This window comes from Pteronotus mesoamericanus, unplaced genomic scaffold (assembly GCF_021234165.1).
Source record: "Pteronotus mesoamericanus isolate MK-2021 breed Mesoamerican mustached bat unplaced genomic scaffold, CSHL_Meso_final contig_173, whole genome shotgun sequence".
NCBI classification, from domain to species: Eukaryota; Metazoa; Chordata; class Mammalia; order Chiroptera; family Mormoopidae; genus Pteronotus; species Pteronotus mesoamericanus.
Genome location: NW_026555072.1, coordinates 6,250,016 through 6,267,538, shown reverse-complemented (window position 1 = coordinate 6,267,538; position 17,523 = coordinate 6,250,016). Strand labels below are relative to the sequence as shown.

Sequence of the window (17,523 nt, the reverse complement as noted above, 5' to 3'; positions counted from 1 at the left end):
ATGGAGGGAAGTAGAAAAGGAAGAAAGAAGACACACTTTTTTTTCTTACCTTTCTTCTTTGCTAAGGCGTGCCAGTTTTCTGGCTTTGTGGGCAAGGATAAATCTAAAATATGCAAACAAGAATAAAGGGGGGGACTTAATTGCTGCTTTCATCTTGGCCTCATTTCTATAGCTACATATGTGCCTACTACAAAAGTTAAAAGTAAACCAGAAGAAACAAATTATATAGTAGTTATTTTATGTTCAATGTTTTACTATTTACATGTTACATTCTTGACACTGAAAGACACCTTTTAGCTTTAGGGATTCAAGGGACTAAATATAGATCACTGGCCATATTTTCTGCCTAGGGTAATACTATGACTGACCTACTTCCCCCTACATGGCTGATGGTTGACAGGAATGAGCCTTGGGTTTTAAATGCCCTATTAAGGCATGTTTAAGCCTTTCCAATTTCATCCAACCCTTGCCCTTTGGTTCTATATACACAGTGGTGTCTCCCTGATGCCCAGCCTTCTAGAATCTGTCTCCATTTGTAGCCCTATGACTGTTTTAAACCTCACAACAACTGGCTTTGATCTCCCACCTCTGACACTTGGCTCTTTCTGAAGTAAACTCATACATATTCTAGAGCTCATATTAATTTTGAGTGCTCCAAGTGACCACCCCTCTGGGCCAGGTTCTATCCCCCAAAATATCCCACATCTGTGTTGGTCTTCCCTGCCAATCTGAGGACTAGGCTAGTCTTAGGTCCTCTCTTGTGGGACTTGGAAAATCCCAGCATTCCACATAAATACCATTGATGCTCACATAAGCCCCCACAAGAAGCCCTCTTAGTAAAGCACCCTAAGTCAGGTTTTTATATCATGCTTTTATGAAAGATAGCTTACCAAAATATATCAACCTCTTAGCACTAAATATGAAACAGAAAATTAATATAGCAAATTTAAAAATGTGTTTGTTCTAATTTCTTTCTATAATATTTATCCATTAGAAAGCGCTATTTTTTTTAAAAAAAGATTTTTTTTTTACTTCAGGATTGGGAGAATAATACCATTATGTAAAAAAATAATTTAAGAGTTTGGGACACATTATTAATAATATCAGAATACACTGTCAATGCCAAATAGCATTCACATCACCATGACTGCGCCTTACCCAATTATGGAGGCATGGCTGCCATCAGGTTTGGTATCATCTAACGTATAGGCAACTGGAGCTTCCTCTCCTTCAATAATCATGCTTCCACAGTAATCTTTGAGAACAGAAAAATGGAAGAAGATATTCATCATCCTATCAAGCTACCCATAGCAGTTACAATTAGCACACATTTTTCAGCTTCAGAAGACCAAAAGCCGAATTTAAGATATTATACTCTCAATATACGAAGGCAAACCAAACTGATGTCAAAGGAAGGCTAAGTAGCCAATGTGTGGTGGAAAATATCAAACTGTAAACCCATGTCTGCAAGAGAGAATAAAGCAATGGGGTATTATGAATTAGTCCAGGCCACCATATAATGAAATCTTGTTTTCCTTGCCACCAATACTCATGTCTTCTATTTTCTCTTCCATAAAAAATCAAATAAAATCAAATATGTTTAAAAGAAATATTAGTCCATTACTGTAAAATAGAAGAAACTGAACATTTACATTGTATAAGGAGCCACTTACTCTATATTAACTAGTTCTTGATTATCTCAAGATAGGGCAGAGAGAACATGGATAACAAATTCACAGAGTTCCAAACTCTCATTTCAGACACAACCTCCATAGCAACCTGGAAAACAATTTCAGCTCATTCTGGACAGAGGCCTTGTCTCATTCCCCTCTTGAGCAAAATATATGCAATTTCAACAAAAGACTGTGACAAAGTAATGGTGAAAATGTCAGGGCAGAATTTGAAATGTTATAATACTATCCTGCTACAGTGCATCCTTCCTCTTACTCCATCATTTACTTGCAAATTGAGGTTCTTTGAGCAAAATTACAGCAGAAGACTCTGGAAAACATGTTGTATAGAAAAATCTAATAAAAGGGTCTCAAAATGAAGAAGAAAAAACAGAGAAAGAACTTTGAAGGTATGCATTGCCCCGGCATGCATATGAACAGACATACCTGTAAGTCTTTTTACCTGCACTTGCTTCCCTTTCTCTCCTCCCACATTCCTTCCTACTGTGCATCCATGATAATTAATGTTCCAGTCAGCCACTGGGTTGAGGGGAATTTGCCCCTCAGGCATGCTGAGGCAGGAAAAAACATTGAGAAAAACTGAAAAGTGGGAAAGGGAAATGTTTAAAATACATCCAGGAACTCAAGAAGATTTAAGGATACAAGAGAAATAGCTAAGGAATCACCTGTTATAAGAAGATAGAGACAAACAGGACAGGATATAAGAGAAAAGAACAAGTGCACACTGGTCACATGGGGGTCAGCTGGATTGGATGGATTGATAACACAGGATGCCTGGCTGTCTGGGGGTGGAGGCCTGTTTTCTGGGTAGAGGGATTTTGACATTTCCTTCCCCACTTAAATCTCCCTCTGAGTCATGCAGGTGCACTAGGCCGAAGTGAAGGAATATGGGGCAAAGAGAAGAGTCATGTTTAAGCCAGGACATACCATGCAGTAACAGTGTAGGTAGAAAGCTCAGGAGCCCCACCCATGCACGGGGACTTTCGGTTAGCTTGTTCCAGCCTCACTCTATTAAAAGAAAGGACATTCAAGAATGTCCAGACATTTAACGAAGTCCTTCACCAAGAGTAACAATGACAAAAGCAGTAAGAAACTAACAACAAACAAACAAGAAGGAACTCTTAGGAAAAAAAGACAAGGAGGAGAAGAAGTTTCCCCAAAAGCAGCAAGTAACCACCTCAGGGAGAAAAGAGATGTTGTAGCTATGGGAGGTGATAAAGAGAAATATTCAGAATAAAATAATTCAATGGAAGCTTTTTGAGTGTAGGGGTGTAGAAGTTCTGAGCAAATGATCACATTCATCTGGAAGAATAACTGAAGTTTACCAAGGACAAAATTACAGGAAAAATAATGAAAAGAAAATGCTTTATCAAATATGAAACATATTTTAAGGCCACAGTGATTAAAACAGCACAGTACTGTCATAAGACTAGTTAATATAAATCCTTTTTTAAAATAAAGAGTGGGATGTGCACACCTAGATTACATGCCTAGATAATGGAGGAAAATATTAGAAATTCTTATTTTTTAATTTCAGTATTTCAAAAAAGTCTACTCTTGTATATTTTATAATTGTAAAATACATTTTCCAAGGTCCATGTGTATAACTTAGAAATGAATATATTTAGTGGTTATTGTTATTTAAAATATATTTTATGTATAGGGCTATAAAAAATATTTGGAGCCCAGTGACAAAGAGCAGTGGAACAGCATTGTGAGTCCAGAAAAACCCCATGAATATACGAGAATTTAATAGGGTGAAACCATCATAAACAAAATTTTAAAAAACTGATACACTGGGAAAAATATTTGTAACATATACAGAAAAAAATAACAAGCAAAGGATAAATAGGTAATTTATAAAATAACTTAACATAGCCCCTAAGCCTTATTAATGATAAAAATTAGAGATAAATGTGATATTTTCTCCTACTGATTGGCAAAAAAGTTTAAAATATTAGCTGAATCTACCCAAGTCAATTGCCTTAATAATTCCACTTTTACAATTTTATCAAAAAAATTGTTCCTATACAAATGTGCACAGCTATAAGAAGAAAACTGTTTATTGCAGCATACTGTGTAATAGCAAAAACTTGGAAATAATTGAAATGCCTATCAAAAGCAGACCTATTGGGTACATTTTGATGGAGCCATACAATGAAATACTGTTTGTTCAGTTGTTGAAATGAAGTACATATAAATGCAGAGAAATGTCTATCAAACACTGTTAACAGAAAAAAGCAAATTTCAGCATGTGTCATATTTTTAAAAACTAATGGCTTTGGGAAGATATATAACATTTATTTAAAATTATATTTGCATATAAATGTTATACATATTTTTTAATATATATTTAAAGTTTATGAAGCCTGTCCAGAAGGTATCTAGCCATGTAATATAAGAAATAGAAACATTTATTGAATGTGGGAAGTGGGGTGAGCAGGATAGGGGAGAGCAATGGGGGAAAAATGGGGACAACTGTAATTGAACAAAAATAAAAAAAATTTTAAAAAAGAAAAATAGATACATTTATCAAAGAAGATACAAGATACAAAAAACATTGTACATAGCACAATGACGCCTCAATCCCCTTCATATTGGGCACCATGGGACTGCACACAGTTCTCCCAATTGCCATCAGCTGCCCTATCGTATTTTCCTGAATCTCATTGACAGTTTGAAATCTCTTCCCTTTCAAAGGTGATTTTAGTTTTGGGAAAAGTCAGAAGTTGCAGGGTGCCAAATCTGGGCTGTGGGGGACTGAGTCACCTGGGTGATTTGATGTTTCACAAAAAAACTGCACAAGACATGATGCATGAGCAGGCGCATTGTCATGATGAAACGGCCAATCACCAGTTGCCCACAGCTTCAGCCTTCTGAAACATCTGAATAGTTTTCATGGAGGAATGTTCAAGCTTAATGCAAAATTTGATGCAGATTCATTGCTCTACTTGTTCAGTCATTTTGAATGTGATGCCCACACAGTACACAAGCTCACTCAATGGCATCAACCGCCCCCACTGACTAGTACAATGAAGTCGTCATTATTCACAAGTGCATTCCCGTCCACTCTCCTTGGTTGACAGGTTACATCGATATTGCTCAAACCATTCTCGTTACATTAATAATGGCTGGACTTTTTCCAGACAGACCTTGTATATATGTCAATATATTTAAAGTGTATATATATGTCAATATATGTACACATATATTTAAAATTTTACCTATGCACACTATAAGTCTTTGAGAATAAACAACTTAAATTTTTAACAGTGATTCCTTAAGAGGGAGGGCAATAGGATGAGGACATTTTTCACACATTTTTTTCTTTTGAAAGTTTTATAGTGAAAAAGTTTACTTTTGTAATTTTATTTTAAAAAGCAGGTATTGCTTCTGTCATTTATAGCAGAAATTGATATAAATTAGATTTAAGAGAAAGTGTAAGTGGTTTAGATTAGCAAAAGCAAGGGAGATTGCGAAGATTCAAGGCATTGGTAAAGGCCTGCTCTTTCAGTGGAAGTGACTATAATGGCCCCCCTACAGGAAACCTGGAGGGTGGGATATACTGATGGTGAGGATAGTTGGACTTAGGATGACTTGGAGTAAGGCCAGCAAAGAAGAGGGGGCCCCTCCTTGCAAATTCACACAGATGTTGAACAGCAAGAGACTAGGAAGCATTTTCTGGCATAATCAATCTACAAGCAATCAAGAACTGGCTAGGACTGTCTGTATCAAAATGCAAAAAATTACCTTCTCTTTAATAACCAAACCATACTGCACTTAGAAAACAACAGCAAAAAAAGAAAAAGCGAACAAATAAACAAAAATCTTGAATAACTGGCAGCTGAGTAACCGATATGTGCTAGTTGTTGTGCTAGGGTTGTTTTGGCTGCAAAATTCACTCCCTTTTATCTGGTTAACTCAATATTCCCTGAGCTTTTGTGTTACTCATTAATCACAGTGTCTTCAGCAGTGGCACTGACAGTCTGACACAAAGTAAAGACCCTGTTGGAAGAGTCAACTTTATCATATTTCATTCTCTTATAAAAACTTTTAAGATGTTATTGAATAGCTTATCCATGTAACAGGAATCATACTAGATGGGAGTTTTGGAGCTCTTCCCTGTGTTTCCACAATAGCCTAGGTAACACTAACACTGAACTCAGTACATTGTCATGCAATTATCAGTTTACATGACTGTCTCCCTCTGGAGTCTGGATTTTCCAGGCTAGGAAATATGACTTTGAATTCCCCCAATGCCTAGCATGGCACTTGTCATACAGTGAGTGCTTGATATTTGTCGGCTGAAGAAATTCATTAATATAGTAACTTAAAAGAAATTAAAAATGCTTTTCTGAGGTTTTCATGTCCACAATCATTTTTTAAAGTGTAACCAAAGCTCATTACCAACAAGGGCTGAGTTACACCAAGCGTCTTCTCAAGGGTGGACAACTTGGGTTTTCTTTTTGATACTAGTACCTAACAATGAACTTGCCCAGCACATAACAGGCCTAAGATAGAGGTTTGCAGACATGAATTGAAAAGTTATAGATTTTCTCCACAAATAAAGGTATTCAAGCCATAATAGAAAAATCTCTATTCCATGGTCCTAAATCCTATCTACTTGCTATCAGCCAGCTATCTAAAATAGGAGACCGGGATTGTAAGAGGAAGCAATTTAGCAGCAGCAAGCTCTTCACGGTGGGTCACTACACATTGTCCTTTTCACAAGGTGGATTATTTTCTTAACTGATGCACTAATTCAATAGTAGTCCTAAATAGGATTTCCTGCAAACATAGAGAATTAGGTGGCTATGATGTGGCTGGAAAAAGGATAGATACAGGAAGAACTGACCTAAGGTAAAATTGTGAAACTTTCCCCATTTGCCTCAAGCATAATCTCTCCCTTTTCTGCAATTTAGTTCCTCGTTCCAGTACATCTTTCCCTTTACCCTCAGTCCCAGGTGCTGATTGTTCATTCAGGGCTTTCTCTTGGAAGAAAAGTAGATGTGATAAGTATAAATGTGATAAGACTCTAGCATTGTGCTATCCAATACAGTAGCTACTAGTTGCATGTGGCTTTTTACATTTGAATTTAAAACAATTCTAATGAAATAAGATAGAAAAATAAAATTCCTCAGTCTCATTAGCTACATTTCAAGTGTCCAACATCCACATGTTATTAGTGGGTGCCATATTGAACAGAGCAGATCTAGAACATTTCCATCATTCCAGAATCTAGCACATTAGTGAGCATTCCTATAGTGTTGTACCCAGTAGAGTAGCATGCTTTGATTTAATTTAATTTAATATAATAGAATCCTGATACAAGTGAGAACTTGCCTGGAAATTTTGAGAATCTCCACCTTTCTGAATAGCTCTGTAAACTCATACTTTTAGTTTTTATTTTTCAATTACAGTTTATATTCAATATTATTTTGTATTAGTTTCAGGTTTACAGCATAGTGGTTCAATAATCATATACTTTATAAAGTGTTCCCTTGATATTTCAAGTACCCACCTGGCACCATACATTAAACTTATACTTTTAAAGACTGTATTAGAAAATATTAATAATCTATTTTCAGAAGATTTTGTGGTAGGATTAAATAAACTTTATACTGAATTATAAAAAGAGTTCGTCATATTCTAAGGGAAGATAATTCCATGAGTTTGTACCAATATATTTTATTTGATAGAGTTGTACTTAGAACCTGGACTAATGTTTTATGTCCAGCATTCTAATAAAAACAGGTACATGCAAATGTAAATGTGTCTTTGGACCAAGTTTCTTAGACCTTCTCCTCAAGGTCCTTATTTAAGGAAAATACTCACCCTTTTTCCTCCAAAATGGCTCTTTATAATAAACGATACACTTGATGACTGAACCCAAAGGCACACGAGTAATCATCTGGTTTCTCATCATTGGCAGAGGGGGATTGTAATGAATCTTCATGCCCAGAGCAGGGGGAATAGCACTAATCACATACTTAGCCTGGAAGAAAAGAAAGGTGGTTAAAAATTGTTTGTAGGTTGTGCTTTTTTCTACTGTTTCTTCCTCATTTCACTCTTCTTTCCACTCAGTCTCTTAACAGAGAAACTGAAAGAATCTTGTTAGACCCAAAATGTGCCCTTATTGTTCCCAAGTTCAAAGCCTCCAATGATTTCCCATCACACTTGGAGTCAAAACCAAATTCCTCAGTCACTTCCAAGACCATAGATGAAATGGACCCTTGCTATGTCTCTGATCTCACCTCCTGTTACCCTTCCCCTCACTCCTTAATTCTGCCATTTTGACCACCTTGCTGCTCCTTCATCATGCCAGGCTTGCTTCTACCTCATAGCTTTTGCACTGGCTGTTCTGTCTACCTGGAATGTTGTTCCCTCAAAGAGTCACATGGCTCAATCCCTCATCTCTTTTGGTTCTGTGCTTAAACATCACCTTCTGAGTGAATCCTTCCTTGATGACCTATTTAAAACTGCATGACCAGTTGTCCCACTCCACCTTTTAGCAGACTCCCTCCCCCTTCTCTGATTTTTTCCATAGTACTTATCACTATCTAGCATACTCTATTTTAACTATGTGTTTGATTATGATCTTTCTCCTTCTCCAGAATGTAAACCACATGAAGACAAAGAACTGTTTTGTTCACTGTTCTGTTCCCAACTCCTAGAATAATGCCAGAATGATAGGAGACACTTGATATTTATCAAATATTTTCTTTATTTTTCTTATTATGTAGGAGCCCAATACAGAGGGTTAATAAAAATATGTTTTTATAACCCATCCCCACTCAAAAATATTCTGGTTCTCTTTTCTTTTCTTTCAGATAGAGTTAGCTTTTTCACTTTTGGCAAAGGAATTGTCTATGAAGTTTGCAATATTCTTGGCTTACTTAAGCTTTGGTAATCTATAAGACTCTGGTCTTTTCCTTTTAGTTTAAGGCTCTTGGTTACCTCATACACCTCGTGATTTAGAGTTTCCACAAGGACATTTTCTCCTGTCTGGTCAATGTGGGTCACAGGCCTCTCCAGCTTCACTCGATCCCCAAGGAGGTCCATTATCCGCTCACTTACTTGGCCAGATCCACCCACAAATTTCCTCTCCTGGGAGAAAAAAAAAATAAAGATTATAGGGGTAGTTTGGAAATATTGGAATGGGTATAAATTATGAAATTGGTAGTTTTCATCACATCTTTTTGTGAGATACATAGAATTTTATTTTTTTATCATGAATAGCACCTTTTACTATGGTTGTATAACTAGTGGTTGCTGGATTTTGACAAAATTACAGGTTTTCTAATTATCACCTTCCAGACTATGCTTTTGCAAATTTTCAAGCTCCAACTTGAGCTGGACAACCTCACCCTAACCACATGCCCCACCTGTCTGACAACTACCCTTGCTCTATGTCTTATCTGCATCTTTTTGTTGGGTTGCTGAGTCTGGTGAAGCTATGCCCAAAGTTGGGCCACCACTGGTGAGATCCTGTTTTCCCCATCCTTATTACTCAGGATTAGAAATTCCCTGACCCACCCATCACCAGGCCAGCCTACTCCCTGTTGCAAGCTGTCCATCTCATCCTGGGTCAGGTGCCTGTTGCTTCTGTGGCCACTGCATCATCTGTCCTGAGCCCTTGTAAACCTTCCAAATGTTCTTCATGGCTGTGTACACAGTTGAGCTTACTGTCTCTTCCTAAATTTTCAGTTCACTTAATCTTCTAAAAGACTATTTCAAATAGGTTTAAGAAGAAAGAAGGAGAAGGATAAGAGGAAGAAGATGAGGAGGGAAAAAAGAAAGAAGAGGGGAATGAATATGGGGAAGAGGGTAAGGAAGAGGAAGGAGTGGAAAGGAAAATGACTGCCAAGCAGATTATATAAGAATTGTTATCCACTTCCTACTGTGCCTAACATAGTGTCTTATACAATGCTGGAGTTTAGGAAATAGGCAATAAATGAATTCCACATGTATGTGTTTTAAGTTGAAAATGCATTTCTGATTTTCCTTCTTGACTTTTCCAAGAGGTGCTCAAGTTATGTTCCCCTATAAGCTTATCAAACAATAATCGAGTGTATATCCAAATGGAAAATTGCAAAAGTACATAAAAGAGACAAGCTTAATCTTAAAATTACATTGGCTGCTGTGTTCTCACACTGGGGACCTAACAAACAGACTGTCCCTTACAAAACCCACATTGAACTGCCATGATAACATTCTAAGAGCTACAAGCCTGCCTGCTGATTACTGAAGGATAACGCCAATCTTTCATTTAGGCAATGGTGGTTTTCTGTTGGAATGGTGGGGTTGTGGATGGGTACCTGCCCTCCATTGGTTGTTGAGATGATCCTCGTTGTGCCCCCACATTGCTTCACATACCAGAGGAACCACAGAGCAGAAACTTCATGGGTCTCTGCAGTGACACACAGGTTCACAAAGAGAGTAGCAATCTTCTTTGCAGAACTACTCAGGAAGAAATAAGAGCAAAATTGGAAAATGCAAAAGAGAATCATTTTAATTCTATGGAAATTATTCAAGCAATAAATTTATTTGGCTGAGTTTGGCAGAACTTAGCAAGTCCAAAAAATTGTCATTAGATTACTGCATTATAAAACATGACATCAGAAATTTGGGGAATATGAGATTTATTTCTCCTTAACAAAAATACTTTACTCAGGATCAACTTGTATTCCATATTTTGTGCTGCCGTGATTTCTCCCCACACACTTGCTACTTTTCTAGTGATCCCCATCTCTGTAAAAGGCATCACCATTCACCCAATTGCAAAGGTCAACACTGTAGAAATCAATCTTAATTTATCTCTTTCCATCACTTTCTCCTCATCCAATCTATCAGGAGGTCCTGTTGTCTTTCACCACATCACTCCACCCTCATCATCTTCAAATGAGCATCCTTTTTTGCCAGGAGTATTACAATTATCTCCTCCCAACCAGTCTCTCTACCTCCACTTGTCTTCACCTAGTATCTATTCATTACACTCAAAGCCAGAAGCTTCTTACCTCCTTCCCCCTCCATGGTGCCCTCTCTAAAGTGTAAATCAAGTCATGCAATTCCTTTGCTTAAAACCCTCCAGTAGCATCCTATCAAAACCTGAATAAGATTCAGATCTTTTATTATGGCCTCCAAAGTCCTAAGTGAGTTAGCCTAAGCCTACCTTCTCTATCTTTTCCTGTACACTCTCTACTTATTCTAATGTCTTCTCAGAAAGATGAACTCTTATATGTCTGTGAAAATAAGCACTGACTTCCACATTCTCAGCACCCTGGCATCTTCTATCACCTTACTACAGTATAGTGATCTTTATAACTCTTTCACTGTCTTAAGTTATCTTAATTATTATTTTATTATTTGTATTGCTGTCTCCCCTCTAGAATATCAACCAACGATAAAATGGATCTTAACTTTCTTGCTCACCATAGTGCCCCCTTTAGTAAAACTGCCTAGAACATGGTAAGTACTCAATAATTACTTGATGATTGAATGAATGGTTGATGAGAAATATCAGCTAAACATTATTTTTAAATATCTATAATGCACAAAGAAAATACCAGGTGCTGTACCAAACAAAGAATTAGTCACAGTTATCTATTCAGCCATTTTATTGCCGAATGGAAGACAAGATCAAAGGATGGATGAGGGGAAAAACAATTAGTAGAGCATAGAGAGGTGAACTTTTGCTTGGAGTTGTCAGGTACATGACAAGAGCTGCTATCTGCAGGTACACCAGAAAGTGAATTATTTCATACAATTCCAATGACTCAATTATATCTAACATACCTTGAAATTTGCCAGTAATGTGTACTCTGAGATATCTTTAACAAGGACCAATCTTCCTTTTGACTTTGACATAAACTTTGCATGTTAATCTGGTTATGCCCAACTCAGAATTTGACACCTGATAGCCCTGCTGATTATGGGTGGAATAAATAATACTGTCTTCCTTTTATTGAATTCTTTCACACTCCATGGTTTTTAAACCCAATGTCTTATTGAATTGTCATAACTATAAAATAGTTTTTAAATAATTTTTACTATTTTTCCTCAGTTAACAAGCTCTCAGAAAGGTTATTAATATTTAGTGCACAACTCACTAAATGGTATAACTTGAAACCACATCATACCTGATTCAAACTTCATGATTTTAGTATCTCAAAATGCTTTATAATTAGTAAACTAACAATTAGACTCACCAAAGGCACGTCTACTCTGTACCTTTACTCTGGAAGTTTGTAGAATCATACCTAACACACGTACAAGTTACTGAAAATGTAGCCATAATAGCCTGACAGAACTTTTGTGAAAGTCCCTGTCATTTAGTCAGCAAATAATGTAATACATATGTTGAAGTGAATTAGAGTTAGTTTTGTAAGACTCCTCATGATAACTGAAGGGATGGAAATTGTTGAGTTGTGGTTTCTTTGTGGAGGCAATTTGTGGCAGGCATCTATCTAAAGCAAATATCCAAACATTTGCTTAAAATATTTCTTCAAAGTGAAAATATAATTTGCTGTTTCTTGATGTCCTGTCTCTTTCATTTCTTGTTTTATAGGTGAATTGAGGTGATATAAGGTAAAGGGAGTAATAAATAACTAAAACAATATTGGCTTAGCTAGACAGCCAATATTAAACATAAAAAATATTGCAGTGATTGCAATTGTGATTGCTGCCAATTTGGTGAGAAAGAAATAATCCTGGTTTGAAATGGTGAGAGATCTAAAAGTAATTCTCTCTGAAGGGTCAGGCTATTCCTAATCTTTTATTTGATTTACTCTGGAAGATTTAGTGAGATAAGAAATGAGAAGAATGATATCTGAGGGATGGAAGGTCAAGGAAGCTCGTGCAATGTAATTTTGTATTCTTTGCCCTGTTGACTTTTTAAAAGGTGAATGTTATTATATTTTCTACATGAAAAATACATATACATTATATAAAATTTGGAAAAGTCATAAAATAAAAAGAGAATGAGTATATTCCACATTTCTGTTCCCCAAAAGATAATTACTAGTCTCATTTTGAGGCATTTTTTCTAGTTAAAGGTTTTTGAAAGGGTATTTACATAGCTGACCATATTGTAAATTTAATTTGTGTTTCTGAAAAGCACTTTATAAATAACTGAATGATCAACATTAGACTTTGAATGTATGCTTGTGATTTAATTAGAATCATGATAGGTTGGAGATACTGTCAGCCACCAACAACTAAGGGAAGGACTAGGCCAAGGACTATGATACAAAAAGTCAGATTTCTATGATCCCAGAAGAATATAATAGGTCCTATCTTCAAGAAGCTTTAAAGCTCTCTGGGTAAAAAAACCTAACTGAATTTGTTAAAAGTTTTTCATAATATAACTTATAAAACAAGTGCAGATAATTAAATATCCAATATATTTTGAAAATCTAATCTATAGAATTTAAAAGTAAATTCTGTGATTTTACTACAATCAAAATATGTTACAGATTGCTATCTCAAAAAGGTAGTAAATAGCATTAGATAAATGCTATAAAAATATAACAGAACACAGGCATTGACTTCATGACAATAAAAGAATATTACCATTCCAGAATAGGTTGTTTTAAAAGGCTGAAGACATAGGAGACATTCAAAGAGCTTTATCACATATAATTATATATTAATAATAATAATAAAATAGAAGTAACCAAAATGCCCAACAGAATGCTAATGGGTAAATATATTATGGTATGCATTTTCTATAGAATATTATGAAATCATGAAATATCATGTTTAATGAAGCATTTTTTAAAGTTGTGGAGTGGGAGAGGAACCTTGGAGCTGTGGACAGTGGATTCAACTATCACACATCCCAACGGGTGAGAAGTGCCGTGGAGGCTTGAGAGGATGGGCTGGGTGCGCACGGGCACTGGCACCAGAGGAACATTGAAATGGCCAGTAAGCTTCCCCCGAGAAGAACGGGGTCTGAATCATAAACAGGGACCCATAAACTACAGCAGCTAAAACCAAGAAAATACAGATAAAACGCAACCCCGAAAAGCTTAGGGGCAATCTCTACCAGAGACAGGTGGCTGGGGATGCAAAGAGACATTTAAAGGGCCAACGCAAAAGTTGCAGCGGCAGCCACCCTCCTTGATCGCTGGGTAGAGGCGGCCGCAGGGTGGGCTGGTGCCTGGGAAAAGACTGGTGAGGAAAACTTTGTGAAGAGAACTGACACGGCGGCCGGTGGAGCCCCGGTGATAACGCACCTCCCACTCTGCAGCTACCATCTCGCTCAGGCATAAGGGAATCAATTAACCTGCCATTTGTGCGCTCCGCACACAGCTAGCGTGAGTGAGCTGCAGGGCTGAGTACAGACTGGCTGGGAGAGCCTTGAGGAGAGACTGGAAATGGAGGCATTGGGGAAAGAACAGGAGGAGGAACAGGAGAATCCCAACTCCCTCCCCATTCTGTAGTCTCCATTGTGGGCTGGAAAGGTGCGACCCCAAAGAGGCAGAAGAGGGGCACACACAAAGCAGACTGCCCGCGATTGAAACGCAGTATGCACAGGGGGTGGATCCTTGGCCGAAGGGGTCACAGAACTGCCCAGAGACCCCTGAGGAGAGACTAGAAACGGAGGCGTTGGGGAAAGAATGTAAGGAGGAACCGGGGAGAACCGAATCATTCTCCTTGCCATAGTCTCCATTGTGCGGGAAGAGGACACATCCCCAAAGAGCCAAAAGCCGAAGAGCACTCATAAGACACCCCAAAACCACACAGTGCAGGGGCACACACTTGCCCCGAGTGACCGGCGAAGGTTGGCGAGCGTGTGTGTGACCCGGGCAGTCTGGCGAACGCTTGCACCACCGGCAAGGCCTCCCAAAGATTGGTACCGATATGGCCTGCGAGGGAGTGCACAGAGCGGCAAGGTCAGGCGTAAATTGACCCGCCTGGCCCGCGATTGCAGAGCGGATCACAAAATTAGTAGATCCGGGGCCGAAGGGGTCATACAGCTGCCCAGAGTCCCTGGAGGAGAAACCGGAGACATGATTAACCAGAGAGTCCTGGAGCTGACTTCCTCCCACTTCCGTAGTCTCCATTTCGCGAGGGCAAGCAACACACCCAAAGAGCCAAAAGCGGGGAAAACACACAATAGAAGACCCTAAACGGACCAGTGCCGGGGAGCTCGCCAGCCAGGGGGGCCAGAAGAGTACATGAGATCACGAATAAGCCCCATGGTCTGGGGCAAGCACGCCCGGGCTCAGGCAGGCAGGGGATCCTGTGACGCCGGGGAGCGCACTCAAGGAGCCAGCGTGAGAGTGCAGAGCGATCCCAAAAAATAGTCCAGCCCTGACCGAAGGGGTCACAGAGCTGCCACAAGCAGGAGTCAGACACAGACAGTAGATTCCTGGAAGGCTCAAACAAACAACCCAAGGTCATATAGGGTCAACAACTGACATCATCAGATACAGGCCCAGAAAGAAAAGTAAAGGACAAAAATACTTAACAGACTCTCACAAAAATGGGAAGAAAAAGAAGTTCCCCCCAAATGAGTGGAAAAGGGGAATCCCCACAGAGAGAGCTCAATGAAATAGAGGCAAGGGAACGATCAGATATTGAATTCAAAACAATGGTTCTAAGGAAGCTCAATGAGCTCAGCCAGCTCAAAGAGAACTATGAGAAACCGCAGAGAAACTATCACGATCTTACAGCAAACTATATCAGCCTGGAAAAGGTCATAGAAACTATCAAGAAGACACAAGAGGATATGAAGAATACCATTTCTGAATTGAAGAACACAGTAGAAGGAATCCAAAGCAGGCTGGATGAAGCTGAGGATCGAATCAGTGAGATGGAGGACAACATAGAAAGAAGCTCCCAGAAAGAACAAGAAATGGAAAAACGACTCAAAACGAATGAAGAGGCATTTAGGGAAATGCAGGACAACCTGAAATGCAATAATATCCATATACTAGGGATACCAGAGGAGAAGAAGAGGATCAAGGGATAGACAACCTCCTCGAAAAAGTAATGATGGAAAATTACTCTAATATGAGGAGAGAAAAGCAATCATGGATCCAGGAGGCACAGAGGACCCCACTCAAGAGGGACTCAAAGAGGTCCACTCCAAGACACATAATCATTAAAATGGCAACTATCAAAGACAAAGAGAGAATCCTCAAGGCAGCAAGGAAGAAGGAGAAATAACATACAAGGGGGCCCCGATACGTCTAGGAGCTGACTTCTCAACAGAAACACTACAAGCCAGAAGGGAATGGCAACAAATATTCCAAGTCATGAAAAGCAAGGGCCTACAGCCAAGGCTGCTCTACCCAGCTAGGATCTCAATTAAAATAGAAGGGGAAATACAGAGTTTCCCAGACAAGAGAAAGCCAAAAGAATACATCTCTACCAAACCAGCACTCCAAGATATGCTAAGGGGACTGGTTTAAGAAGATGAAGGAATAGAATGAGAGAGAGAGGAACACAGGTACAAAGAGAAAAGATGAGTAAGTTTCTATCAGTAATATCTCTCAATGTGAATGGACTAAATGCCCCAATCAAAAGACACAGGGTAGCTGAATGGATAAGAAAACATGACCCACACGTATGCTGCCTACAAGAGACCCACCTCTGAGCAAGAGACCTACACAGATTGACAGTAAAGGGATGGAAAAAAATATTCCAAGCAAATGGGCATGAGAAAAAGGCTGGCGTTGCCATACTTGTATCAGACAAAGTAGATTTCAAAACAAAGGCCATAAAGAGAGACCCAGAGGAGCACTTTATAATACTTAAAGGAAGAATCTATCAAGAAGACATAAAAATTATAAATTTATATGTTACCAATATAGGAGTCCTCATGTTTTAAGGAAATTGTTGGATGACTTCAAAAGAGATATAGATAGCAACACACTTATAGTAGGGGATTTCAATATCCCACTGTCAAAAATGGACAGATCTTCCAAAAAAAACATCAACAAGGATATTGTGGAGCTGAATGACACACTGAATCAAATAGACTTAACTGACATATATAGAACCTTACATCCCAAAGAAGAAAAATACAGTCTTTTTAAATGCTCATGGCAGTTTTTCAAAGATAGACCACATGATAGGACACAAAGCAAACCTCAGCAAATTCAGGAAAATTGAAATAATACCAAAATTTTTCTCAGACCACAAGGGCTTGAACCTGGAAATCAAATTCAAAGTGAAACTTCAAAAACTTGCAAACTCATGCAGACTGAACAGTAGACTATTAAACAATGAATGGGTCAATAATGACAGAAGAGAATAAATCAAAAAATTTCTGGAAACAAATGAAAATGAAGAGACAACAGTTCAAAACCTATGGGACACAGCAAAGGCAGTCCTGAGAGGGAAGTTCATAGCACTACAGGCCGACCTAAAAAAGATAGAAATATTTCAAATAAAAGACCTAACACTACAACTTCAAGAACTGGAGAAACAAGAAGAAGTAAATCTCAGAGCAAGTAGAAGGAAGGAAATAGTCAAGATTAGAGCAGAACTGAATGACATAGAGACCAAAAGAACAATTCAGAGGATCAACCAATCCAGAAGCTGGTTCTTTGAAAAGTAAATAAAATTGACAAGCCTTTAAGCAGACTCATCAAGAAAAAAAGGGAGAGGACCCAAATTAATAATATCAGAAATGAAAGAGGAGAAATAACAACTGATACCACAGAAATACAAAGGATTGTCAGAAGCTACTATTAACAATTATATGCCAAGAAATTTGAAAATCTTGATGAAATGGACAAATTTTTAGAAAAGTATAATCTTCCAACACTGAAGTAGGAAGAAACAGAAAATTTGAACAGACTGATAACAGCTGGGGAAA

General features: G+C 38.2%; 1 protein-coding gene across 1 annotated transcript in view; it reads right to left on the bottom strand.

The window, feature by feature from the left end:
• MAOB (monoamine oxidase B) overlaps positions 1-17,523 on the bottom strand; it is a 128,225-nt gene that overhangs the window by 12,912 nt on the left and 97,790 nt on the right. The window contains exons 6-10 of the mRNA XM_054566527.1: positions 10,010-10,151; positions 8,649-8,798; positions 7,527-7,686; positions 1,159-1,255; positions 50-103 (exon numbers count right to left, since the gene is read on the bottom strand). Coding sequence (XP_054422502.1) covers positions 50-103; positions 1,159-1,255; positions 7,527-7,686; positions 8,649-8,798; positions 10,010-10,151 — 603 coding nt within the window. The remainder of the gene's footprint in view (positions 1-49; positions 104-1,158; positions 1,256-7,526; positions 7,687-8,648; positions 8,799-10,009; positions 10,152-17,523) is intronic.